Source organism: Jaculus jaculus, chromosome 1 (genome assembly GCF_020740685.1).
Source record: "Jaculus jaculus isolate mJacJac1 chromosome 1, mJacJac1.mat.Y.cur, whole genome shotgun sequence".
Taxonomy (NCBI): domain Eukaryota; kingdom Metazoa; phylum Chordata; class Mammalia; order Rodentia; family Dipodidae; genus Jaculus; species Jaculus jaculus.
In genome coordinates this window covers 241,534,379-241,562,334 of record NC_059102.1, presented here as the reverse complement: position 1 = coordinate 241,562,334, position 27,956 = coordinate 241,534,379, and the positions used below count along the sequence as shown (strand labels likewise).

Below are 27,956 nucleotides of genomic sequence, written 5' to 3'. Positions count from 1 at the left end.
GGACAAAGAAAAAAAGTAAAAATGGAGCGTGACTCCTCAAAACCTACTACTGTATTCTGCCCCAACAGTAATTACTGTGAAGAGAAGCCATTAAAACAAGGCATCATTTACTAGCTAGTTTACATTGCCTGTAATCCCAGCATTCAAGAGGCCAACCCCAGTTACACAGTGAGGTCAAGACCAGCCTGGGCTATACAGTAACAACTTGTCTCAAAACAAATCATTTATTGTTAGAAATCATTACATGATATGAAGTAAAACCACTGTATTTTTTTTATTATCATGTGAAAAACTCGCCTTGCTCAGCTCCTAATGCCCTCAGAGTAGCAACAGTAGTCCAGTGTCCTCTACAAGTGTGCTAATCCATCTGGGACCCCAGCAAGATTCCTGCTCTAACATGACATTTAAGCCAACCAAAATCAGGCTTCTTGAGGCAAAGGGTCTCTGACTGAGGATGCAAGTCCTGGAAGGCTTCTTCTTCGGCGAGCTGCCAACTCAATCTTCTGAACCAGGCTCACATCCCAGGGATGGGTCACAAAGCTGACGACCTTCCCTGGCACTTCGCTCCCCACACGGCCCACCCTTCCTGCTCTGTGGATATAATCCTGCAGGGTAGGGGGGAAGTCATAATTGACAACCAGTTCCACACCAGTGCTGTCTAGGCCACGAGAGGCTATGTCTGTGCAAACAAGGATGTCTTGGGAGCCCTTCTGGAAGCACTGGAAAATCCCTGCCCTCATGGCGGCTGGCATCTGCCCTTGCAGCCTTAGATGTTGGATCTTGTGGTCATCCAGAATATAGCCTAGCCAGTTCACAGTGCTGGAGCTGTTGCAGAACACCAGGACGGTTCCAGAGGACCCAGTCTTCCGTGCTTTATCATGCTGCTTGAGGATCTGCACCAACTCTGTCACCTTCTCTGCTCCCTTCAGCTTCATAAACGTCTGTCGGACATGAGGCATGATGCAGTGGAGCTTGGAGCTGGTGATGGTAATGAGAGACTCTGGGTTGGGAACTTTACTCAGCAACTGGCTTACACCTTCAGGAAATGTAGCTCCCACCAGCACTAACTGAGCTCTGGGGTTAAAGGGGTCTTGTAACTCATCCGGGCCTTCTGCAATATGGGTCTTTTCCAAGATGTAGTCCACCAGTTCCAGAAAACTTTCATCCAGCAGTGTGTCCGCTTCATCCAACACCATGAAGGAGAGGTGTTCTAAGCTGATCAGCCGACTTTTCAGAGCCTTCCACAGAGCCCCTGGAGTGGCCACCAGCACATCTGCTGACCGCTGTCTGGACAGCTGCAGCTTGATCCTACGTATGCCATGACCTCCCTCTATCTGCCGCACCTGCAAGCCCAAGGACTTGCCCAGTGACCGGGCCACAGCTTGCACCTGCTCGGCTAATTCTCGGGAAGGCACAAGAATCAGGCCCCGGGGGGCGGTGGCGGTGCTCGAGTCCAGACTTGGCCGGCTCAACAGCAGTTGAAACAGAGGTAGTAGATAGCTCAGAGTCTTGCCACTGCCGGTTTCCGCGGCGCAGACGACGTGGTGGCCGCGTAGTATTGGGGGGATGGTACTCGACTGCACCGTGGTGGGACGAATCACCTGGGGCGCGGCTTCCTCAAGGGCGCGCAGGACTCGGGGCTCCAGACCTAGGTGTGCAAAACTGCCCTGGGACGACGGGTTGCAGAGGGCGGGCGCCTCCTGTCGCACGCGCTCGATGGAGAACTGGTCCCCGCGAGCGCGGCGATGCTTCCAGCCGAGGGAGGCCAGAGGCGCGCACTGCCAACGGCTCAGGGCGAGGCGCGCGGGCTGCCTCCATTCGGGCCGCCGCGCCCACACCAGCAGGGCTCCAGGTCGCACCACCACCGGCCGCCGCCCACTCCCACGACCGCTCTGTCGCTGCTCCTGCTGTCGCTGCAACGCCCGCGGGATGCGCACCACGGGCAAGGGCTCGTCGGAAGCACGGACTGCCAGGTTCCGCCGCGGCGCCGGGAGCAACCGACCCACTAGCGACGAAAGCCGCACCGGCCGCGCGGCCGCCATCGTCTGGCGGAAGCGGAAGAGGCGCGCGTGAGTGACGTCACGCGCGCGCCGCGGCCTCTGGTTCGGTGCCTGACGCGGCTCAGCGCGGTGCGCGGAGCTGGAAAAGCGTCCCGAAGGAGGGAGGATCCTTAGAAGTCTGTGGCTGCGAGGTCTGTAGGTTCGAACCCGGCAGGACGCCATGCAGACCAGGGTCAACTTTAAGGAAGGGCGCGGGGTGAAGACAGGAACCTGGACAAGGCAGTACGCGGTAGCCATGTGTGCCCCGCGCAGTGGACCCGGAATGGGGATGGCAATTCCCTGCGATTCTCCTAAGTCGTCCTCATGGCTCCTGGCTTGTCCAGTGCGGGTTTCCCTGCAGACCCTGAGGGTGCCACGTTGTTTTCCCAGATGCAGACGCCCCGCGCATGTGGGCCCTACGTGTTTAGTGAGAGTCTGAATGAATGGTAGGCCTGCCGGCCGGGGCAAGGTTTGGGAGTTGTGAATTCAGAATCTCAGACAGCCCAGAGTGCCAGCTGATGGTCTTCAGCCTATTTCCTCTCTGAGGAGAGACGCAAGATCTCGGGCTTTTAAATGGAGTCTCTTTTTCACACACTCCTCCTCTACAGCCAAACTTCACCTTTCTCCATTTTTCTTTTCTTTTCTTCTTTCTTTCTTTCTTTTCTTTTTTTTTTTTTTTAAGGTAGGTTCTCTCTCTAGCCCAGGCTGACATGGAATTCATTATGTAGCCTCAGATGGCCTCAAATTCACAGCGGTCCTCTGGAGAGCTGGGATTAAAGGCATGCCCCACCACGCCCCGTTCTCTCCATTTTCTCGTCACTTCTTCCACCTTTCCACCTTGAACTCACTACTCCTGCAGCCTGCTTATGTCCATTGACTTCTCTGTCAGATTCCTACGTCATCTGAATAGGAGGAGTAGGGTGGTGAGATGATCTGGCTTATTTCACACAGCCCTTGTCAAGCTGACTACTTGACCTGAATGCAGAGGTTCAGCTTTAAAAACAATTCACTATTCATACTCTTGAACAGAACTGAAAAAATGAGTACCAGATCTTTTCTGTAATGTGAATGTATTTCCTGGGTTGGGAGATAAAGTAAATGTTTATGGACCTAAAATGGCCTAAAAATGAAAGACACAGGAGATTGTCTGGGCCCAGCATAGTGGTACATTCCTTAAATCCCAGGTAGCCTAGAAAAGAGGATCATCATGAGTTTGAGGCCAGCTGAGTGAATTCCAGGGCAGAATAAGCTACACTGCGGGGGGCCGGGGGGAGAAAGAGAGGAAGGAGGAAGAAATTAAATGATTGAAATGGTAAACTGGAAAAAAACTCAGTAGCAGAGGCCAGTAAGTTAAAAAAGAGATACAAAGGGAAGACAAAGGAAGGGAGGAGGGTACTTAATAGGTTGGTATTGTATATATGTAAGTAGAAGAATAGACTAACGGGGGTAAAAAGGCCCAAAGTAAGGTCAGGGGTGATTGAGTAAAGGAAAGGTGGAGGGAGAGCTAATCAAAATCTAAAAGGATATAAATAAATCATATGGAATTCTCCAATTTTGGACAATGGAACACTCAGGAGCCATAGAGCATTGCCAGAAAATTTTCAGTGCCAGGGATGGGATACCTTCCATTGAGTTGTTGGCCAGGGAGGTCCCTGATGCCCCTAAAACATTATAGGCCATTGCCAAGGCCATTGGTTTCCCTCCAGGAATCAATGGTAAGACCCTGTTGCTGAAGACTCCACATACTTGGGCTGCAAGGCCACTGAGCAATCCTGCTGGAACTGAGCTGATAACCTCCTCCATGTAGGCCAGCTGACAGAAAGCTGGAAGAAGCCATTCTACATGCCGTTCAATGAGAGAAAGAGATACCACCAGTGAAGATACTCAAGAGTGGACACTGCAACCTTATAATTGGCCAACCAGGCGAATGAGCCAATGGGTGCAATAGTGGCACATCTGTCATGGTGGAAACCAGTTGCCCTCCAATTGGACTGGAGGCCTGCTCCTTGGGAGGGAATATGTCCCTGATACTGAAAACTTAAAACAGGGGTAGTCATGATCCCTAGGGGTGTAACATCTGCTGATGTCTGGATAAGTGTATATACTATGCTTCTCAAACTGCCCAGTAAGCACTTAATATTCATTCCCTTACATTAATGCTACTCTCACTCTGGGTAGAGGATCTTCTCTTTTCAGATGGCAGTGACCTTGGGACGACTCAGAAGTTATCATGGTGCTGGAAAGAAGTGACAAGAGTACCGAGTAACATCTCAATCACACTATCCAGGGCTCAGGGTCTAATGCAGAAGAGGTGGCGGAAAGAATGTAAGAGCCAAAGGAAGGGTTGGACTCCTTACAACGTGCTCCCTCCAGACATAAAATGGCCTGGATATCCATGACCTCATAGTGCCTGACACTACCTACACAAGACCATCATAAGAGGAGAGAAAGATCATGACATCAAAATAAAAGACTTATTGAGATGGGGAGGGAATATGATGGAGAATGGAATTTCAAAGGGGAAAGTGGGGGGGAGAGGGAGGGTATTACCATGGGATATTTTATATAATGGGAGATGTTTTTAAAAATTAAGAAAAAATAAAATAAGATTAAAAAGATAAAATAAAATCCTACCTGCCCCCAAAGGAAAAAAAAAAGAAATGGTAAACTAGTTGTGATTGTTAGGGAGAAAGTCAGTGGTTTGGCAGGAGCTGGGGGAAGGTGAGCCTGTCTAGCTTTCTTTTATTTTATTTTATTTTTATTAACATTTTCCATGATTATAAAAAATATCCCATGGTAATACCTCCCCCCAGCCGCACTTTCCCCTTTGAAATTCCATTCTTCATCATATTACCTCCCCATCTCAATCATTGTACTTACATATATACAACACCAACCTATTAAGTACCCTCCTCCCTTCCTTTCTCTTCCCTTTATATCTCCTTTTTAACTTACTGGCCTCTGCTACTGAGTATTTTCCTTCTGTTCTCATGCAGAAGCCCAATTATCCGTAGCTAGGATCCACATATGAGGGAGAATATGTGGCGTTTGGCTTTCTGGGCCTGGGTTACCTCACTTAGTATAATCCTTTCCAGATCCATCCATTTTTCTGCAAATTTCATAACTTCATTTTTCTTAACCGCAGAGTAGAACTCCATTTTATAAATATACCACATTTTCATTATCCACTCATCAGTTGAGGGACATCTAGGCTGGTTCCATTTCCCAGCTATTATAAATTGAGTGGCAATAAACATGGTTGAGCACGTACTTCTAAGGAAATGAGATGAGTCCTTAGGATATATGCCTAGGAGTGCTATAGCTGGGTGCCTAGCTTTCTTGAGAGAACCCTTGTCAGAAGCAAGACATGTCAGGCACTTCTGTGCCCAGAGGAAGTCTCCAAACCAGGTGACTGATGAGTTAGGAAGCTGACAGTGAGTACCAGAGACTGATGCCTGCTGGCAAACTAAGCAGCCATCCCCCTGTCCTGTGGCGCTTGCTGCATGATGGTCTGGAGGAGGAGCTGACAGCACACCCATCAGTGTGGACACATGGATCCTACCTGTATGTCCAGAATTACAGGGTGTTGTGAGGTCATGTGACCAGGGCTCTAAAGGTGATTATATTGTAGGGATATATCTCCATTGAGGGGACATTCAAAGACGAGACGTTAGGTATGGAGTCTGGGAATAAATCAGGAAGAGTGTTTCTCACAAAGAGAGGAGGGCTAGAAAGGAGATAGAAAATAGAAAGGGAGGGAGGTGGGGACTTAGTAGGATGGTATTACATATATGTAAGTAGAAGAACAGATTACTGGGGGTGAAAAGGCCTAAGTGAGGCCAGGGGAAGAGATTGAATAAAGGTGGAGGGAGGGCTAATCAAAATCTGAGAGGATATAAATAAGTCATATGGAAACCTACTTTTTTGGGCAGTGGAACACTCAGAAGCTGTAGATTGTTGCTAGAAAATTTTCAGTGCCAGGGATGGGGTACCTTCCAGTAAATTGTTGGCCAGGGAGGTCCCTGATGCCCCTAAAACATTATAGGCCATTGCCAAGGCCATTGGTTTCCCTCCAGGAATCAATGGTAAGACCCTGTTGCTGAAGACTCCACATACTTGGGCTGCAAGGCCACTGAGCAATCCTGCTGGAACTGAGCTGTTAACCTCCTCCATGTAGACCAGCTGACAGAAAGCTGGAAGAAGCCATTCTGCATGCAGTTCAATGGGAGAAAGAGATACCACCAGTGAAGATACACACAGTGGACACTGCAAGCCTTATATTTGGTCACCCAGGCCAAATGAGTCAACAGGTGCAATAGTGGCACATCTGTCATGGTAGAAACCAATTGCTCTTTAATTGGACTGGAGGCCCACTCCATGGGAGGGAATACATCCCTGATACTGAAAACTGTAAACAAGGGTAGTTATGAGCCATAAGGGTGTAACATCTGCCACTGTCTGGCTGAATGTATATACTATGCTTATCAAACTGTCCTGCAAGCACTTCTCTTAGTGTTCATACCCATATAGTAATGCTACTCTCGCTTTTGGATAGGGAAGCTTCTCTTTTCAGATGGCAGTGACGTTGGAATGACTTAGAAAGCACCATGGTGCTAAGAAGTGACAGAGGAGCGCTCAACACTGAAATATCTCTTATCACATCTTCCAAGACTCAGAGTCCGTTACAGAAGAGGTGGCAGAAAGAATGTAAGAGCCAAAGGAAGGGTAGGACTCCTAAGAAGTGACAGAGGAGCGCTCAACACTGAAATATCTCTTATCACATCTTCCAAGACTCAGAGTCCGTTACAGAAGAGGTGGCAGAAAGAATGTAAGAGCCAAAGGAAGGGTAGGACTCCTTACAAAATGCTCTTCCCAACACAAAATGGCTTGAATATCCATGACCTGAAAGTGCCTGATACTACCTACATAAGATTATCATAATAGGAGGAAAAGATCATGACATCAAATAAAAGACTGATTGAAAGGGTGAGGGGAAATGATGGAGAGTGGTATGTCAAAGGGGAAAGTGGGGGGAAGGAGGGAAGTACTGTGGGATATTGTTTACAGTTATGGAATTTTCAATAAAACTAAATAAATAAATAAAAATTTTATGAAGAGGAGGAAGGAGACAGGCAAAAGGGAACAGAGAGGTAGGTAGGCTAGAGCAGAGAGTGAGACACAAAGGTGGGTAGGTAGGACCAGCGAGGACTGTGTGAGCTGTTCAAAGGGTTGCAATTTATCCTTAATTCAGTGGGAAGCCATTGCAAGTTAGAAATGGGGGAGTGGTGATATCAGAATCCCTTTAAAATGTCTTTTTACTTATTTATTGCAAGTAAAGAGAAAGAGTATGAGCACCCCAGGGTATCTTGACACTGTAAAGGAACTCCACACACATGCACCTTTTTGTGCATCTGGCTTTATGTGGGTGCTGGGGAATTGAACTGGGGTGCTTGGCTTTGCAGGCAAGCACCTTAACCACTAAGCCATCTCCAATCCCTGAATTCCTTTTTAAAACTGAGAGTGGTAGTACTTACTTGTAATTCCAGCACTTGGAATGTAGAGGCAAGAGAATTAGGAGTTCAGGGGGCAGGAGGGAATTACCATGGTTTATTGTCTGATTATGAAAGTTATCAATAAAAACATATATTAAAAAGAGAATTAGTAGTTCTTAGTTATCCTCTGCTACACAGTGCATTCAAAGCCAACTTGAGCCTCATGAAACAATCAAAAACAAACTTTAAAAAATATATATATTAAAAAAAATTTTAATTATATATTTGGGATTAAAGCCATGTGCCACCATGTCTGGCTTCATTTTTTTATTATTGACAACTTCCATAATTATAGAAAGTAAACTATGAAAATTCCCTCCCCCTCCACTTTGCCCTTCACAATTCCACTCTCCATCATATCCTCTCCCCCTCTCAATCATTCTCTCTCTTCTTTTTTATTTATTTATTTATTTTGGTTTTCCAAGGTAGGGTCTCATTCTAGCTCTGGATGACCTGGAATTCACAGTCTCGGGATAGCCTCAAACTCTCAGCAGTCCTCTTACCTCTGCCTCCTGAGTGCCAGGATTAAAGGCATACACCACCATGCCTGGCCTCTCTTTTATTTTGATGACATCATCTTTTCCTGGGGGTTGGTTTCCCCCATAATAGAAATGCCACTATTGCACATATTGGCTTATTTGGCCTAGCTGGCCAAACTTAAGACTTGCAGTGTCCACTGTTGTTTATCTTCACTGGTGATTTCTCTCCCCTGGAACTGCATGTGGCATAGCTTTTTCCAGCTTTCTATCAGCTGATCTACATATGAGGTTTGCAGCTCAGCTCCAGCAGGATTTCTCATTGACCTTGCAGCCAAAGCATGTGGAGTCTTCAGCAATAGGGTCTTAGCAGCTATTCTTGGGAAACTAAGAGCCTTGGCAATGGCCTGTAATTTTGGGGGGACTTCAGGGACCTCTCTGGCCAATAATTCACTGGAAGATATCCCATCCCTGGCACTGAAAATTTTCTACTAACAATCTATGTCTTCTGGATGTGCCATTGTCCATAAAAGTAGGTTTCTGTATGACTTACTTATACCCTCTTAGATTCTTTCTTTCTTCTTTTTTTTTTTTTATTTTTTAGTTTTGATTTTTTTGAGATAGCATCTCACTCTATCCCAGGCTGACCTGGACTTCACTATGTAGTCTCAGGGTTGCCTCAAATTTATGGCAATCCTCCTACCTCTGCCTCCCAAGTGCTGGGATTAAAGGCATGCGCCACCATGCCTGGCCCCTCTGAGATTTTGATTAACCCTCCTTCCTTTACTCAGTCTCTTAGTTAGGCCTTTACACCCCAAGTTATCTTTTTCTACTTACATATATAAAACACCATCCCCTTAAGTCCTCTCCTCCCTCTTTTGTAGCCCTTTCTAGATTGCTGGCCTCTGTTATCAAGTTTTAATCCAACTCACATACAAGTCCAAATATTTGTAGCTAGGATCCACATATGAGAGAAAACATACAGCACTTGGCTTTCTGGGGGGAAAATGTTTTTATTTATTTATTTGAGAGAAAGAGATTGAAATGTGGACATACCAGGGCCTCCAGCCTGCACAAATGAACTCCAGGCGCATGCCCCACATTGTGCATCTGGCTTATGTGAGTCCTGGAGAATTGAACCTGGGTCCTTTGGCTTTACAGGCAAGCACCTTAACAGCTAAGCTATCTCTCCACACCAACAAATTGCTTTTTTAAGATGTCTGGTCTTGGGCTGGAGAGACGGCTTAGCGGTTCAGCATTTGCCTGTGAAGCCAAAGGACCCCAGTTCGAGGCTCGATTCCCCAAGTCCCACGTAAGCCAAATGCACAAGGGGGCGCAATGCATCTGGAGTTCATTTTCAGTGGCTGGAAGCCCTGGCATGCCCATTCTATATCTATCTGCTGCTTTCTCTGTCTGTCGCTCTCAAATAAATAAAAAAAAAATTTTAATTTAAAAATGAAAAAACAAAAAGAAAAGATGTCTGGTCTGAAAAAATTGGACAGGAGGGAGCATGAATCAATTTGGGGTCCCATATGGTGGCACATGCCTGTAACACTTAGAAGGCATAGATAGGAGAATCTAAAGTTTGATGACAGCCAGTATTACATAACAAGACCTTGTCAAGAAAAACTCACATCTGGGGGATCCATTAGGAGACGTGGCTGAGATGTCAGGAGATGAGGTAAGGGCACTGGTGACAGTGGCAGCAGTGGATATGGAGTCATCATCTTGCACATGGCTTACTGAACTGCCCTTGATTGGTCTTGTAAGGTTCAGGAGTGACAAAGATCACTCTGAGGCAAAGATGGAAGCTTTTATTCGAGAAAAGCATGAGGTGTCAGGACTGACTCTCAAGAGCAGAGCACAGCCAACTTTGAGATTACAGATAGTGGGCTGTATAGAGTTCTTCAGTTGGGGGAAGGTGAAGAAGGGAAAAGAACTCCTTTGTTCTTTTTTTTTTTTTTTAATTTTTTGTTTATTTTCATTTATTTATTGAGAGTGACAGTCAGAGAGAAAGAGGCAGAGAGAGAGAGAGAATGGGCGCACCAGGGCCTCCAGCCGCTGCAAATGAACTCCAGACACGTGCGCCTCCTTGTGCATCTGGCTAACGTGGGTCCTGGGGAATGGAGCCTCGAACCGGGGTCCTTAGGCTTCGTAGGCAAGCGCTCAACCGCCAAGCCATCTCTCCAGCCCAACTCCTTTGTTCTTTACATTAGCCATTTCGAATAGCTAGGGTGTGAGACCAGAAGTGACCAGAAGTGGGAGATAAGGGGGCAGGAAACCAAGACCTGGGGCATTGTTGGGCAAGGAAGGGATAATGGTTGGACAGGTTTCTTGAAGAATGTGGATGACCCATTTCCTTGTGTCTGTCACCATCCTGCTGTCTGGTGACTCCATTTTGTCCCAACCTAACAGGCCTCCCTGGAGTCTTGTCTGTCACAAGTCTTTCTTTGACCCTCCTGCCCCACAGTCTACTTTTAATTTTGTTTGTTTTTTTTTTTTAACTTTGTTTTTTTTTTGTTAATATTTTTATCTATTTATTTGAGAGCGACAGACAGAGAGAGAAAGAGGTAAAGAGAGAGAGAGAGAATGGGCGCGCCAGGGCCTCCAGCCACTGCAAACGAACTCCAGACATGTGTGCGCCACCTTCTACATGCAGCTAATGTGGGTCCTGGGGAATCGAGGAACCGGGGTCCTTAGGCTTTAAAGGCAAGCGCTTAACCGCTAAGCCATCTCTCCAGCCCTAAACTTTGTTTTTAATTGACAAGTTCCATAATTATAGACAATAAACCATGGTAATTCCCTCCCCTCCTCCACTTTCTTCTTCCTGTTTCTACCCTCCATCATATCACCTCCGCTTTTTAGTCTGTAATATTTTTTCCTTTTCATTTGGGAAAACGGGGTTTATTTTGGCTTACAGATTCAAGGGGAAGCTCCATGATGGCAAGGAGAAATGATGGCATGAGCTGAGGGTGGACATCACACCAAGGCAACATCAGATGGACAACAGCAATAAGAGAGTGTGCCAAACACTGGCAAGAGGAAGCTGGCTATAATACCCATTAGCCTGCTCCCAACAATATACTTTCTCCAAGAGGAGAAATTCCCAAATCTCCATCGCAGGGAACCTAGCATTCAGAACACCTAAGTTTATGGAGGACACCTGAATCAAGCCACCACTTTCCACCCTAACCCCCATAAACTGAACCATCCATAATGTAAAATACAATGCATTCAGTGCAACTTTAAAAGTCCCCATAGTTTTTATCAATCCCAATGATGTTTAAACATCCCCATAGTCCAAGATCTTTTAACTGAGCTGTAATACCAAAAACCAAACAACAACAACACATATTGGCACAGAATCAACGTTCACACTGCAAAACATGGATCGGGCATTGGGCATAGCAACCAAGACAAGATGAGCAGGGCAAACACCAAACTCTTGTAGCTCCAAGTCCAACAACACCAGTCAGTGACAAATCTCCAAGTCAGATAATTCTAACTGGTGATGAGTCTCTGGAGTTCCAATTCCACCCTTCTAGCTAGGCTACTCCAACTCCCAGAAAACTTCATCTGGTGCTGGCAGCTCCCCTGAGCAGCCATCTCATAGTCCTGGCATCTCCACTGGGTCTCTACTGCAACCCACAGCTCATCCTAATGGCTCCATAATGTCTCCACACAGGTAATCCAGCAAGCCTTCTTCACACTACCCATAGCCATTTTCACAATCCAAAACCATGTTGCAAAATCAATGACCCTTTCTTTCCTGCATTTTTTAATACTCCATCATACAAGATAGGCTACCATTTTGTTAATCCGGGGGGAAATAAAGCAGACTTTGAAGAACCGGCCATTCCTTCAGCATTCAGGCCCCTTCAAAAGAGTCCACATTCTTCCTGTTGTCCCAGTGCAGGTCAACTGGCCCAATCTCAAAAGTCGTAATCTCTCATAAAATTGCAGCTGAACAGGCAGAAGTTTTGGCCCAAAGATTTCTTTTCCTGCCACATCCCTCTGCTCACACCAGTCCATTTCTACACAATGCAACCCTGCACAAGTTCTCAGGACACAGGCAGGCAGAACTTAGCAAGCCTCTCACATAAACTTTCTAGCCTAGGCTAAGCAAAGCTCTTCCTCACCCTCATAAACCAAACCTCACAGTGCATTGTTCTTGCTGCACTCAGATCTTTCAACTCTGATCAGAATAATCCAGCAAGCTGTATTTAGAGCACTGCAAGGCATCTCCTAGGCCAATGTTCCAAAGTCATCCACATTCTCCTGCAAAGCAGTTCCAAAAAAGCTGAAGTCACAGTCAGGTTTCTAACAGCAATGATCCCATCTCTCAGTACCAATTCTACTGTTGTAACCAGGTTTTCAGTGCTGGCAGAAATCACCTGACCAAGGGCAGCTTGTGGGTAAAAGCAGACTATCTTGGCTTACAGACTTGAGGAGGAACTCCATGTTGGCAATGAAAATGATGGTATGAGCAGTGGGTGGGCATCACCTCCTGGTCAACATGTGGTGAACTACAGCAACAAGAGAGTGTACCTTAGTGTCTCTTGTATTTTAATGTCATCACCTTTTCCTCATTATGAAGACTTGTGTAGGTAGTACCAGGCACTGTGAGGTCATGAATATCCATGTCTGGGTTGTTAGCAGTCCTACCCTTCCTTTGGCTCTTGAGTTCTTTCTGCTACCTGTCCCACAATGGACCCTGAGCCTTGAGAGGTGTGATAGAGGTCTCAGTGCTGAACACTCTTCTGTCACCTCTTCTCAGCACTGTGGTGCCTTTTGAGTCATCCCAGAGGTCACTGCCATCTGAAAAAAGAAGCTTCTCTAACCACAAGTGAAAGTAGCATGAATATATTGTTATAAACATTAAGAAAAGATGAGAACCTGGCAGAAGGGGAAGGAAAAGGCAAGATGTGAATGGAAGACACAGTGCGATGTCAGGCTGGCTCAGAGGAGGCAGGGAGGGTGCCCAGGGTTGAGGATGGCACTATAGAAACTCTGAAAGGTCAGAACTTGTCCCAAATATTCATCTTGTACCAAAAATATTGCCTTGCTTATTTTGCTGACTCCCCATTACATGAAGAGGTTGCCCAGCTTGGCTTAACTCATTTGATCCCAATAATCCCTGGAAGCAGACATTATTACTGAGCCCATTTTTTAGGTGGAGAAAGTGAGGAGCTGGGAGGATGAGTAACTTCCCTAAGGCCACTCCTTGCTTCTGGCAAAGGGCAGAAGCACGTTATGAACCCAGGTGATCTCGAGCCCACCACTTGCACTTATAGTCATGATACCTCCAGCTAAACTTGGCCCCACACTGGCTTCCAGAGTGGTAAGCAGAATGGTCAGCCATTCCTGGACTTCACTAGCTAGAATGACTATGGCTTTGGGTCTAGAGAACTTGGATATGCGCTCCTGGCCTTGGGAACATTCTGGTTACAGGGAAACACTCAGTTCCTATGTCATCCATTCAAATTGGGCCGCCTTGACTCTAGCGTCTGTGGTGGCCTTGGGGGGTCTTTGGCATACTCTACTACATTCAAGACCCACACCTGCTTCACCTATGCCAGCCCTTACTTCCTGCCCTTGAAGTAGCCTGGCTTCCCCAGTGTCTGAGATGCCAGGCCGGGTCCTTGGCATGGGCTACTGGTCACCTGATGGTTCTGACCTCCTTCCTTAGCTAAAGAAACCAGAGCCTGGAGCACAAAAGCTTGGCTGCATGGCTTGACGCTATGATGGGAAAAACCTGACCTTCTTTTAAGTTTCCTCCAATAATGAAAACATCACTATAAATAGCCACTCCCAGCCCATCCTGCCACCTAGATAAGCAAGTCCTCATGGCTATTTCTGTTCATTTCTTTTCCTTTCTTTTCTTAAGTAAACAATATGAAGGAAATACCCACTACAGTGCTAGGCACATGGTAGTTCTTTTTATTTTTTCCTTGGGGTTTTTCATGGTAGGGTCTTGCTCGATTACAGGATGACCTGGAATTCACTATGTTTGGAATAGAACTCAGTCATCCTCCTACCTGAGCCTCCTAAGTGCTGAGAGTAAAGGCACGCAGAACCAGCTTCGCTTCCCCAGAACCCATGGAAGCCAGATACACAAGGTGGTACTTGCATCTGGAGTTTGGTTGTAGTGGCTGGAAGCCCTGACATGCCCATTCTCTCCCCACCCCACCCCCTTCTCTTTTTCAAATAAATACTTTTTGGTTTTTTTTTTTTTTTTTTTTTTGGTTTTTCAAAGTCAGGCCTCATTCTATCCCAGGCTGACATGGAATCCACTCGGTGGTCTCAGGGTGGCCTTGAACTCACAGCAATACTCCTACTTCTGCCTCCCAAGTACTGAGATTAAAAACATGCACCACCACGCCCAGCTAAATTAATTTTTTGTTTTGTTTTCTTTTGGTTTTGTTTTCTGAGGCAGGATCTCATACTACCTCAGGCTGACCTGAAATTCACTACTACAGGGCGGCCTCGAACTCTTGGCAATCCTCCTACCTCTGCCTCCCGAGTGCTGGAGTTAAGAGTGTGTGCTGCCACACCTGGCCCTAAATAAAATATTTTTAAAGGGATGTGCCACCATGCCCAGCCACACAGTCATCCTTAAGAAGGGAATTAAGATGGCTTAGCAGTTAAGGCACTTGCCTGTGAAGTCTAAGGACCCAGGTTCAATTCCCCAGTACCCACGTAAACCAGATGCACATGGTGGCACATGCATATGGAGTTTGCAGTGGTTACAGGCCCTGGCATGCCCATTCTATCTCTCATTCTCTCTAAATAAATAAATAAAATATTTTAAAAGGGACTAACTAACTCAGGCAAAATGGGTTCTAATTATCTGTGTGAGTCTAGGGGCCTTGCTCTTCTCATCTGTGAAATGGGAGTACTGTACATCACTGTGATGCTGTTGCAACTATGAAGTCATAATGGAAGTAAAGAAGGTATGCTAATACTCAGCTTCCTGTCACCAGAAATGCAAGGAGTCTCTCTTTCAGGGCTCTTGACTGGGTGACTACCAGGCAGTTCATTTGGCAGTTCATTCTATCAGTACCAAGTACAGCCAGGGCAGCAAGAGTCATTCAAGCACTTCCCCAGCTGCCGTTGGGCCTTCCAAGTCCAGCTTGGGAACTTTCCTCGCCTGATTTGGACAAATGCCCAGAGCCAGGAATGGATAAGGCCTGTCCCCTGAGGACCTCTGCTGCTGTCGTCCAGGCTGTGGTGGCCTTGAGGACTCGGAACTAGAATGAGGTCATGACAAGCTTCCTCCAGGGCCAGGAGGCTATCTATCTGAAAAGTGTCAGGGGCAGACAATTGACCACTCACCCATACCTAGGTGATCTGGCTGACGGGAGCTAACACCGGCCCTGACCTTGACAAACTCCTGGGCAGGCCAGCAGGTGGGACAGGGGGACTACTTCTCCTTGGGACTTCTTTAAAATGCTGCATACTTAGAAAGGTTAGGTGTATGGGACATGAGGGGCATCAGAGGTAGAGAACTCAACGATCAGTGCCACAGAGGACCTTGGGTGAGTGCCCAGGGCCTGCCTGAGCCCTGGTCTCCTAGTCTGTAAGGTGTGCATGGGGTGGAGCCTGCAGCATCTACCTCAACAGGAGATGGTACCCTACCACTCCATGGTCTCCGTGGCTTCCTGTCGCAGCTCTCTCTGTATATCATCATATCAACACTACCACCACAAGCTAGCAGGCAGCAGGATATCCTTGATCACTGGGGCACAGCTCTACAATCTCTACTTTCTCTCATTTTCCCTGCCTTCTCCCTGAACTCTGAGTTCGATCAGATTCCCATGTTAAATCCACACAACAGCTAAAGGGATCATTTTGAAAGGACACCAGGAACCTTGTGAGGTAGACCTGAGGCTCCCTTCACCCTTACCCCTGCCTCATGGGCCTTGCCACTCTTAACACCTTCCTTCCCAGAAGACCATACTCTTCTCTGCCTCAGCGCCTGTGCACTGGCTATGCCTCCTATCTGGAATGCTACCACCACCCAGATTCAATTTTGCTAGTCTCTTCCTTTTGAACCCAGTGAAGGGGCTGGAGAGATGGCTCAGCAGTTAAAGGCACTTGCTTGCAAAGCCTGATGGCCTGGGTTCAACTCCCCAGTACACATGTAAACCAGATGCACAAAGTGGTGCATGTGTCTGAAGTTCATTTGCAGTGGCCGGAGACCTTGACATGCCCACTACTCCTGTTTCTCTTTCTCCTCTCCCTCTCTCCTTGCAAATAAATAAAAAAATATTATTTAAAAAATTAATGTTAGGGCTGGAGAGATGGCTTAGCGGTTAAGCGCTTGCCTGTGAAGCCTAAGGACCCCAGTTTGAGGCTCAGTTCCCCAGGTCCCACGTTAGCCAGATGCACAAGGGGGCGCACGCATCTGGAGTTCGTTTGCAGAGGCTGGAAGCCCTGGCGCGCCCATTCTCTCTCTCCCTCTATCTGTCTTTCTCTCTGTGTCTGTCGCTCTCAAAAAAAAAAAAAAAAAATTAATGTTAGCCTAGCATGGTGAAGCACACCTTTAATCCCAACACTCAGGAGGCAGAGATAGGAGGATTGCCATGAGCTCAAAGCCAGCCTGAAACTACATAGTGAATGTTGGGATTACAGGTGAGTTCAAGGCCCCCACGAGACTACAGAGTGAATTCCAGGTCAGCTTGAGCTAGAGTGAGACCCTACTTCCGGGGGGATGGACTGCTTGTATTTTGATAAAGACCCTCTGCACATAAAACAATGAAAGGTGTGTCGTCAGATAGCTGGAGCAGAGCAGGGGCGCACACAGGCCAGCCTAGCATTTGGGAAGCAGAGGCAGAAAGATCCTGAGTTCGATCCCAGGCTAAGTTACATAAAGAGGCCCAGTCTTTTGTTTTTGCTTTTTCAAGGTAGAGTTTCACTCTAGCCCAGGCTGACCTGGAATTCACTATGTAGTCTCAGGGTGGCCTCGAATTCATGGTGATCCTCCTACCTCTGCCTCCCTAGTGCTGGGATTAAAGGCATGTGCCACCACACCTGGCAACCCAGTCTTAAACAAAACAAAACAAAAATCACCAGAAGGAGCAGAAAAGAAAAAAAAAAAGCTAGTTTGCCACTTGGCCACCAGAAGGGAGGCCCTGGTGATCTTTTTGTGGGTCTCAAGGTCTTCCACAAGATTTGGCATATCCTCTTGCCGATGTTTGCCAACCCTGAACTCTTTGAGTTCTCCTGCTTCTTGGCTTGCTTTCCTCCTGTATGTTGGAAGGGACCTTGAGGAAGGCAATTCCGTCTTGCTCTCAGAATCCAGAAATGTCTAGCACGCAGCAAGTGCTCAAGAAATGTTCACTGGATCTCTTTCCACAGTGGAGGCCATCTGCATTTCAAGAGGAGAGCTAGAGGACTTCCGTGCAAACAGGAATCAATTCTGGCCATAACTGAGGGGCACTGGTGACAGGGAAAGGGGAGACAGGGTCTGTTCGTGTCTGTAATAATGGGGACCTCTGTTTACCCCCCAACAGCTGTGTCCTAATCCCTGAGGGTCCTGGGGAGGACTCAGGCTAATCTGCGGGCTCTAGGAGGCGCTAATCGGTCCCCACAGATCATGTCTTCGAGGACTGATCCAGGACTCTATGGCCAGCTTACAGACGACCACTCAGCACAGAGGTGCCATTAGCGCGGCTCGCCTGGGGTCTCCCCGCCTGGGCGCTTCTTTAGGAGTTGCATCTTGGGGACCTCCGGGAAGGGGTTCCTAGGGACCGAGCACTCGAGATCTCGGGAGCAGGAGGGCGCCCTTGTGTCTCCCTGGAAATCCCGTGGGGGAACGGCGCCCTCGCGGTCCTGAGAGTGGCGCGTGGGCAAGCCCGGGGTGAAGGAAGGAGGGGCGGAGGGGAGAAGGTATGCGCGCGGCGGGAGAGGAGGAATGAGTCACGGAATGACGGAATGCCAGGGGCAGGAAGCGAGGGAGGAAGTCCTGCGCACCTACTGTGTGCCAGACACGGGTGGACCCCGGAGACAGTAATAGGGCAGCCGCGGCTGCGCAGCCCTGGATTCACCCAAGCTGGAATCTGATCATGAAATACTCCAGATGGGAAGATGAGGTTTCCGTCAATGCTCAAAAGGGGCTGGAAGAGGACCGGGACCTTGCCGGTTAGCGGACCAGCTCTGCATCGGCTTGCTCACAGCGGTCCAGGGTCTCTCAGCGACTCTCCAGCGGGCTGCGCGCGCCCTCTGCCGGCCTCCGGGGCCTCTAGCGCCGCCCTGTGAGAAGACCTAGTTAGCGCTTGGTTGTTCGCTGCGCATGCGTGTGTTGAGAGCTTCCAAAGAGTTTGCTTCCGCGGAAGGCGGCCAGCAGTCAGGATGGCCGAGCGGTCTAAGGCGCTGCGTTCAGGTCGCAGTCTCCCCTGGAGGCGTGGGTTCGAATCCCACTTCTGACAAAGCCCTTTTTTTTTTCAATTTAAACAGCACCTGTATATAATTTTGTTGTTGTTGCGCTCCAACCATTTTTATTAGACGGGAAGGCGGGCAGGGTCTCAAGACATCCGCGGAGTCCCACGTCCTCCGCAGCACGATCTTCACGTTCCCCTTGTCGCTGAAAGCTATAAAATTTTTTTGAGTGTTATTCTTTTCAACTTGTTACAAAACCACTATCTACTTTTTAAAAACATTTTCTTCAGAGCATATTTGTTTGGCTTTCGATTGTAAAGAGAAATCCTCTTAAGGTCCCCGGTTATTTCTCTTGGTACATGCAGCCAAGGGTCCAAATTGTCCTTTGAAGAAAGTAGGTAAAGCAAAAACTAATTGTTGTCAGAAGTGGGATTCGAACCCACGCCTCCAGGGGAGACTGCGACCTGAACGCAGCGCCTTAGACCGCTCGGCCATCCTGACACAGCGCGCTTTGATTTTGATCCTGTTTACTTGAAAGCATCCTGAGACCTGCTTTGCCTGCAGTCAAGTTCCCATTTGGCTTCTATAGCCTATAGTCACCAACAGTTAACAAAACACCCGCGCAGGGAGAAGAAAATTAACAACCACAAAACCCTTGAGTACTGGTTATTGACTGTATTCCCAACACTCCGGGAGCTGAGGCAGGAGGATCACTTCCAATTCAAGATCACCCTGCGCTACTTAGTTCCAGGCCAGCAGAAGCTACAAGATCTCAAAACACAGGTAAACAAACAAACAAACAACACCCTTGAAAGGCTTAGTTCCACGTCTCTAATCCTAGCACTCCGGAGACAGAGGTAGGAGGATTATCGTGGGTTCGAGGGCAGCCTGATACTACAGAGTGAATTCCAGGTCAGCCCGAGCTGGGGGGGCAGGGGGGAAGCAAACTTCCTTGCCACGGAAACTTCCACTCTGTGGAACCCGCTCTGCTCTTTATACTGACGAGTTTTGACTGGAAGTGTTGCATCCTGAGTGAAAGTGGACATGCAGAACCAAGAGATAAAATATAAAGAAAATGAACTGGAAATTTTAGCCACGTGGCCCTTCCCTCACAGCAGCATGGCATTATTTCTTCTTAACCTTTACTGAAATTGGTGGGCATGCTGGGCTGCAGATGGTCTGCTGGGCTGGGATACTGTTGAGATTAAAGGTGTGTAAATACCATGCCTGTTTTAATTTATCAATTAATCTTTTTTTGTTTTTGTTTTCCGAAGTAGGGTCATGCACTAGCTCAGGCTTACCTGGAATTCACTATGTAGTCCCACAGTGGCCTCTAACTCATAGCAGTCCTCCTACTTCTGCCTTCCAAGTGCTAGGATTAAAGACATGCACCACCACGCCCTGCTAATTAATTAATCTTTTTTGTTTGTTTGTTTGTTTTTCGAGATAGGATTTCACTGCATCTCAGGCTAACATGGACTTCACTATGTAATCTCAGGGTGGTCTAAACTCACAATAATCCTCGTACCTCTACCTCCCTAGTGGTGGAATCAAAGGCAAGCACCACCATAGCTGGCCTAATATTTTATTTGCAAGCAGAAAGAGATAGAACAGAGAGAAAGAATGAGCACACCAGGGCCTCCAACCACTGCAAATGAATTCCAGATGCATGTGCCATTGTGCATCTGGCTTTACAGGGTACTGGGGTTGTTAAGCTTTGTAGGCAAGTGCCTTAACCACTGAACATCTCTCTAGCCTTATTTTTTTAAAAAATATGTTTCTTATTTATGAAAGAGAGAGAGAGAGAGAGAAAGAGAGAGAATGAGCATGCCAGGGCCTTCAGCTGTTGCAAATAAACTCCAGACACATGCACCACCTTGTGCATCTGGTTTACCATCTGGTGGGTCCTGGGGAATGGAACCTGGGTCCTTTGGCTTTGCAGGCAACCCCATTATTATTATTATTATTATTATTATTATTATTATTATTATTATTATTATTTGTAACAGGGTCTCACTATGTGGACCAAGCTGGATGATTCTGCCTCTGCCACCCCAATCCTGGGATCACAGGTGACTGCCAGGCCCAGCTTTGATTTTATCTGCATGGCTCATTCATCCACTTCATTGCATTTCACAGCCTGCCTCTCCAGAGCTACTCCTGCCCTCTAGTGACTGTCTGCCAAGGCTTTGGTGTATCCTATCTGATCTTTTCTTTTTTTCCCCACTGACATACGTCCATGCAGAAATATGGAGACGTTTCTGTGTTAATTAAAAATTGTATTCACGGGCTGGAGAGATGGCTTAGCGGTTAAGCGCTTGCCTGTGAAGCCTAAGGACCCCGGTTCCAGGCTTGGTTCCCCAGGTCCCATGTTAGCCAGATGCACAAGGGGGCGCACACATCTGGAGTTCGTTTGCAGAGGCTGGAAGCCCTGGCGCACCCATTCTCTCTCTCTCCCTCTATCTGTCTTTCTCTCTGTGTCTGTCGCTCTCAAAATAAATAAATAAATTTTAAAAAAATTGTATTCACATTTATACATTTATTCATAAATAGGATTATGTGTATGTTGAAACTGACCTTTCCATTGACCAGGTCTTGGAAATGTGCCCACAGCAGCATGTGGATAGGAATATCTGTCTCTTTGACATGCTACACAATAGTCCATCCTTCTCGACCCATCCCATCACAGGGTGATGCTAGGAGACCTCCAAGAAAGGCTGGTGCCAGCGATTGAACCTATGGTCTTGCATATACTAAGCAAGTGTTTCACCTCTGTGTTATCCCCTCAGTCCTTTACTGTTTTACTACTGAGGGCCTCAGACTACATAGTGAATTCCAAGTCAGCCTGGGCTACAGCGAGACCCTACTTCATTAACAAAAAAAGAAGTTGGGTTGGAGAGATGACTTAGCAGCTGAGGCACTTGCCTACAAATCATAAAGACCCAGGTTCAATTCCCCAATAACCCACATAGCCAGATGCACAAGGAGGCACATGTGTCTGGAGTTCCGTTCACAGTGGCTGGAGGCCCTGATGTGCCCATTCTGTCTCTATCTACTCTCTGCCTCTCTCTCTCTTTCTCTTAAATAAATTATCCATCCATCTATCTATCTATCTATCTATCTATCTATCTATCTATCTATCTATCGTTTGTTTGTTTTTCGAGGTAGAGTCTCACTCTAGTCCAGGCTGACCTGGAACTCACTATGTAATCTCAGGGTGCCCTTGAACTCACAGTGATTCACCTACCTCTGCCTCCCAAATTCTGGGATTAAAGGTATGCGCCACCCAGCTTTAAAATATTTTTTAAATTACTTTTTAGCCAGGTGTGGTGGCACACGTCTTTAATTTCTAGCACTCTGGAGGCAGAGGTGGGAGGATCACTATGAATTTGAGGCCAGCCTGGGACTACAGAATGAGTTCCAAGTCAGCCTGAGCTAGAGTGAGACCCTACCTTGAAAAAACAAACAACTACTCTTTTTAGACAAGGACTCCCTATGTTCCCCAGACTGGTCTTAAAACTTTTGATCCTTGTACTCTCAAATGCTGGGATGCCAGTTATGCATCACCATGCTTTGCATATTTTTAGTTTCTTTAAAAATATATTTAGGGGGCTGGAGAGATGGCTTAGCGGTTAAGCGCTTGCCTGTGAAGCCTAAGGACCCCGGTTCGAGGCTCAGTTCCCCAGGTCCCACGTTAGCCAGATGCACAAGGGGCGCACGCGTCTGGAGTTCGTTTGCAGTGGCTGGTAGCCCTGGCGCGCCCATTCTCTCTCTCTCTCTCTCTCTGCCTCGTTCTCTGTCTGTTGCTCTCAAATAAATAAATAAAAATAAACCAAAAAAATTTTTTTTAAAAAAGTTATTCCTTGAAGCCTAAGGACCCCAGTTCGAGTCTCAATTCCCCAGGACCCATGTTAGCCAGATGCACAAGGGGGCGCATGCATCCGGAGTTCATTTGCAGTGGCTGGAAGCTCTGGCACACCCATTCTCTCTCTCTCTGTATCACTTTAAAATAAATAAATAAAAATAAACCAAAAAAAATTAAAAATATATATATATATATATTTACTAGCCAGGCATGGTGGCACACGCCTTTAATCCCAGCACTTGGGAGGCAGAGGTAGGAGGATCATCATGAGTTCGAGGCCAGCCTGAGACTACATAGTAAACTCCAGGTCAGTCTGGGCTAGAGAAAGACCCTACCTTGAAAAATTAAATAAATAAATAAATAAATCAGGGGGCTGGTGAGATTCAGAGGGCTGGAGAGATGGCTTATTGGTTAAAGCACTTGCCTGCAAAGCTAAAAGATCCCAGTTCAACTCTCCAGGACTCTCGTAAACCAGATGCACAAGGGGGCACATGCATCTGGAGTTCTTTTGCAGTGGCTGGAGGCCCTGGTGAGCCCATTCTTCCCACCCCCACTTCTTTCTTTCTCTCAAATAAATAAATAATACATATTTAAAAAATTTGTTTACTGTAAACTTTAAAATAAATCAATTTAAAGAGAACATTTTGGAAGCCAGGTGCGGTAGCATATGCCACTAATCCCAGCACTTGGGAGGCAGAAGTAGGAGGATCACCATGAGTTCGAGGCCACCCTGAGACTACAGAGTGAATTCCAGGTCAGCCTGGGCTAGAGTGAGACTTTACCTATAAAAAAGAAGAAAAAGAAAACATTTTTGGGGGGAGGGGGGCAGGTAGGGTCTCACCCTGGCCCAGGCTGACCTGGAATTCACTCTGTAGTCTCAGGATGGCCTCAAACTCACGGTGATCCTCCTACCTCCCAAGTGCTGCATTTTGGTATTTTTAGTGTTTCTTTTTTATATTTTTATTTGAGAGAGACAAATAGAGAAAGAGAATGGGCACACCAAGGCCTTTTGCCACTGTAAATAAACTCCAGTCACATGTGCTAGCTACTTTGTACATCTGGCCTTATGTGGGTATTGGGGAATCAAATCCAAGCCGTCACATTTTACAAGCAATCGCCTTTAACCACTGAGCAACCTCCCCAGTCCAGTAGGTTATTTTTATTTATTTATTTATTTTGAGGTAGGGGCTCACGCTAGCCCAGGCTGACCTGGAACTCGCCATGATCCTTCCACCTCAGCCTCCAAAGTACTGGGATCAAAGGCATGCTCTACCCTACCCAGTGGGCAGTACGTTATTTTTTAAAAAGTACACCTGTAATGGTGGCTGTCTAGCATCCTAGCACTTGAAGGTGGAGGCAGAGGTAGCCCAAGTTCCATACCAGCCTGGGCTGCATAGTGAGCTTGAAGCCGGTCAGAGTTCCTTGAGAACTTGTCTCAAAACAAAAACAGGTAGCCGGGCCGGACGTGGTGGCACACGCCTTTAATCCCAGCACTTGGGAGGCAGAGATAGGAGGATTGCTGTGAGTTCGAGGCCACCCTGAGATGACAGAGTGAATTCCAGGTCAGCCTGGACTAGTGTGAGACCCTACCTCGAAAAACCAAAAAACAAAACAAACCAGGTAGCCGGGCATCGTGGCGCACGCCTTTAATCCCAGTACTCAGGAGGCAGAGGTAGGAGGATCACTGTGAGTTCAAGGCCACCCTGAGACTACATAGTGAATTCCAGGTCAGCCTGGGCTACAGTAAGACTCTACCTCAAAAAACCAAAAAGAAAAAACAAAAACAGAAACAAGAACAAAGCTCTTGAAAACTAGAGTTGAGAGGAGAATATGGGGAAGTTGAAAATTTTGTTCACTAATGGTGGAACATGATGGAGAGTTTCATCAGAATTCAGAGGGAACTAAGCACAGTGCCTGTAATCCTAACACTCAGGAGACTAATGCAGAGGATAGTGAGTTTGAAGCGAAGCTGAACTACATAGCAATCCCTTGTATCAAAAATCAACCAAGACGGGCGTGGTGGCACACACCTTTAATCCCAGAACTCTGGGAGGCAGAGGTAGAAGGATCGTTGTGAGTTTGAGGCCACTCTGAAACTACATAGTGAATTCCAGGTCATCCTGGGCTACCATGAAACCTTACCTTGAAAAAGCAAGAAAAATATTAAAAAATTAAAAAAATATATATATATATATAATGTATTTATTTATTTATTTAAGAAAGAGGCAGGTAGATAGAGAAAGGGCATGCTTGGGCCTCTAGCAACTGCCAACAAACTCCAGATACATGTACCACTTTGTGCAACTGGCTTTCTATGGGTACTGGGGAATCAAACCTGGGTCCTTATGCTTTTCAGGCAAGGACCTTAACTGCTGAGCCATCTCTCCAGCCCCAGATTAAAAAAAAAAATTTTTTTTTTTTAAATTCTCTCTCTTCTTTTGCCCTGTGACCTTGCCTGAGCATCATGTGATTCTGCCCCTCCTTCCCAATCTGGCTAGAAAGGGGAGGGCACTTTTTGGCCTTGGTATTTTTCTTCTTGCCTTCTACCTGTGTCATGTTAGGAGACACCTGGTCACTTTGATTACATGTATGATTTATCTTTGATCTCTGAGTCCTTCACTATTTCTTTTTTTAATTTTTTCTGTTTATTTTTATTTATTTATTTGAGAGCAACAGACAGAAAGAAAGAGGCAGACAGAGAAAGAATGGGCGTGCCAGGGCCTCCAGCCACTGCGAATGAATTCCAGATGCATGTGCCCCTTCTGGCTTCTGTGGGTCCTGGGCAATGGAGCCTCAAATTGGGGTTCTTAGGCTTCACAGGCAAGCATTTAACTGCTAAGCCATATCTCTCCAGCCCTTTTTTTTTCCTTTTTATATAATTATTTTGTTTTTTTTAGCCCAGGCTGTCTTGGAACTCACTCTGTAGTCCCAGATTGTCCTCAAGTTCATGGCGATCCTTCTACTTCTGCCTCCTGAGTGCTGGGATTAAAGGTGTGCACCACTATGCCTGGCTAAAAAGTAAATTTCTTTACACAGTTTAGTATCAGGAAATGTTTGATTTGTATACATTTTTATTTTAAATAGTTTTAACTATTTGCAAACAGAGTGAGGAGAGGGAGGAAAGAGATAGTACGGGCACACCAGGGCCTCCTGCCATTGCAAACATACTCCAGGCACATGCAACTATGTACGTCCGGATTATATGGTAACTGGGGGATTGAACCTGGGCCTTCTAGCTTTGTAAGCAAGCGCCTTTAACTGCTGAGCCATCTGACCCAGGCCTTCTTTGTATATTTAAAAAATATGTATCTATATATGTATATAATTTTTTTTTGAGAGAGAAAGAGACAAGAGACAGAGGGAGAGAGAGAATGGGTGCATCAAGGCATCTAGCCACTGCAAATGAACTCCAGATTGCATGTGCCACCTTATGCATCTGGCTTACGTTTCCTGGGGAATTGAACCTGGGTCCTGTGGCTTTGTAAGCAAGTGCCTTAACTGCTGAGCCATCTCTGCAGCCCTTGTATATATTTTTATATACCTCAATACTGGAGTTATGCAAGGGGTCATATGTTTAAAAGGTTTAAAAAGCCTAGCTCTAAATGGTATTGGCAGAATTTTTCTCTCCCATGCACCCTGCTTTATTCTGCGATAACATGTTCACAATTGGTGATTATCAGTCCCCTGCTTGGGGTTCCTGGAGGATGGGTCCCCTCAGCACTGTCCCCAAGGCCTGGGGTAACCCAGGTACCTGCCCCATATCTGCTTTGTGCTGAGTCCCCACTGCCTCTCCAGCATTGTTAGGGTCTAGCTGGAGTAGGGGCTCTGGGCAGAATTTAGGACAGAGACAAGCCGCTTCTAGTAGATAACTGGCAGAGCCACCAGCCCCGGGAGGGGACAGGCTTCTCCCCATCCCCAGCTAGCTCTTGGTGCAGATTCTCTCGGTGGGCAGCTGGCTCCACCCTGGGGCAGGTCCTTCCCACTTTTTCTGATGGGGGCGGGTGTAGTTGGCTGGAAGAAAATGTCCAAGACATAACAGGGTGCAGCAGTCCAGTCCTGCTCACTGCCATTTAAAAGGAATGAAAGTGGGATTAGCCAAAACAACAAAATGCAAAGCAAAAGCAAAACAAAAACACCCTACTGTTTTAGAAACTGCCTCAGAAACAGTCACCTTAGTGTGCTGTGTGTTATGATAAAATTAAGGGCTCACCCTGAGCTTTGATTTGAACTTAGACTGTTCTACAGAGAGATTGGTGTCTGGGTGCAATTTTACAGCTACTGAAACATTCTCTTGTGCAGAATAGCTGCTGTGGGCTGGGCGAGTGAAGTGTGAAGGGTTCCAGGTTCACTGGTGAGAAGGGTTTGAGTAGGCAAAGTGGTAAGCCACTATCAACCAAAGGATACTGTCAAAGTCCCAATATTGCCTCAAGTCCTCTGATTAAAACCCTCCAGCCTTTTGCGAAATATATATTTTTTTATTTATTTGAGAGGGAGAGAGAAAGGGGTGTGGGGAGAGAGAGAATGAGAGAACCAGGGCCTCCAGCCACTGCAAATGGACTCCAGATTTGTGTGCCACCTTGTGTAGCTGGTTTATGTGGGTTCTGGGGAATCAAACCTAGGTCCTTTGGCTTTGCAGGCAAGTGCCTTAACCACTAAGCCATCTCTCCAGCCCCCTCCAGCCTTTTTTGTTTTGTTTTGTTTTTTTGAGATAGGTTCCATGTAGCCCAGACTGGCTTCACACTTATTATGTAGCTGAGGAAGATCTTGAATGCATGATCCTCTTCCTTTTACCTTCCAAGTGCTGGAATTACAGTCATTGAATACTACCACACCACCTTAAAGCCCTCCAACCTTCAAATAATTATCAACCCATTACCATCACTGTAGTAAGCTGAATAAGGTCCACCCAGAGGTATTCCATGTCCTAGTGCTTAGAACCTGTGGATTTTACCTTATAAAAAACTAAACCTGAAGCAGGGCATGGTGCACATGCCTTTAATCCCAGTACTTGGGAGGCAAAGGTAGGAGGTTCACCATGAGTTTGAGGCCACCCTAAAACTACATTGTGAATTCCAGGTCAGCCTGGGATAGAGTGAGATACTACCTTGAAAAAACAAACAAATGAAAAAAGCTGGGCTGGAGAGATGGCTTAACAGTTAAGGCTGTTGCCTGCAAAGCCCAACAACCTGAGTTCAATTCGACAGTACCCATGTGGTTGGAGAGATGGCTTAGTGGTTAAGATGCTTGCCTGCAAAGCCTAAGGACCAGGTTCAATTCCCCAGGTCCCACACAAACCAGATGCACAAAGTGGCCACATGCGTTTGGAGTTTGTTTATAGTGGCTGGAGGCCCTGGAATGCTCTCTGATGGCTCTCTTCTATCTATAAATCAATAATAATAATAATAATAATAATAAATTTAAATAAGCAGGCTGCTAGGAAGATAGAATGGATAAAGTGCTTGCTGCCTCCTGTACTTACAAGCACACTTTCCTCAAGTAAATAAATAAATGAATTTACATAAGGAAACAATACAGGGCAGGGTATGTAACTCGGTAGATACATACAAAACCAGGCATGGTGACAGACACATGCTTCTAACCCCAGTACTTGGGAGGTGGAGGCAGGAGGATCAGTTCAAGTTCA

General features: G+C 46.6%; 1 protein-coding gene and 2 non-coding genes across 3 annotated transcripts; 1 reads left to right on the top strand and 2 right to left on the bottom strand.

The window, feature by feature from the left end:
- Positions 1 to 210: 210 nt before the first annotated feature.
- LOC101612537 (probable ATP-dependent RNA helicase DDX28) lies at positions 211 to 2,042 on the bottom strand. Its single transcript, XM_004670726.2, has one exon. The coding sequence runs from the start codon at positions 2,040 to 2,042 to the stop codon at positions 420 to 422; it is 1,623 nt and encodes a 540-aa protein (XP_004670783.2). The 3' UTR covers positions 211 to 419.
- A 16,372-nt stretch (positions 2,043 to 18,414) lies between these two features.
- On the top strand, positions 18,415 to 18,497 carry Trnal-cag. Its single transcript has one exon. It is a non-coding gene; the product is annotated as a tRNA-Leu (tRNA).
- A 368-nt stretch (positions 18,498 to 18,865) lies between these two features.
- On the bottom strand, positions 18,866 to 18,948 carry Trnal-cag. Its single transcript has one exon. It is a non-coding gene; the product is annotated as a tRNA-Leu (tRNA).
- Positions 18,949 to 27,956: the final 9,008 nt, after the last annotated feature.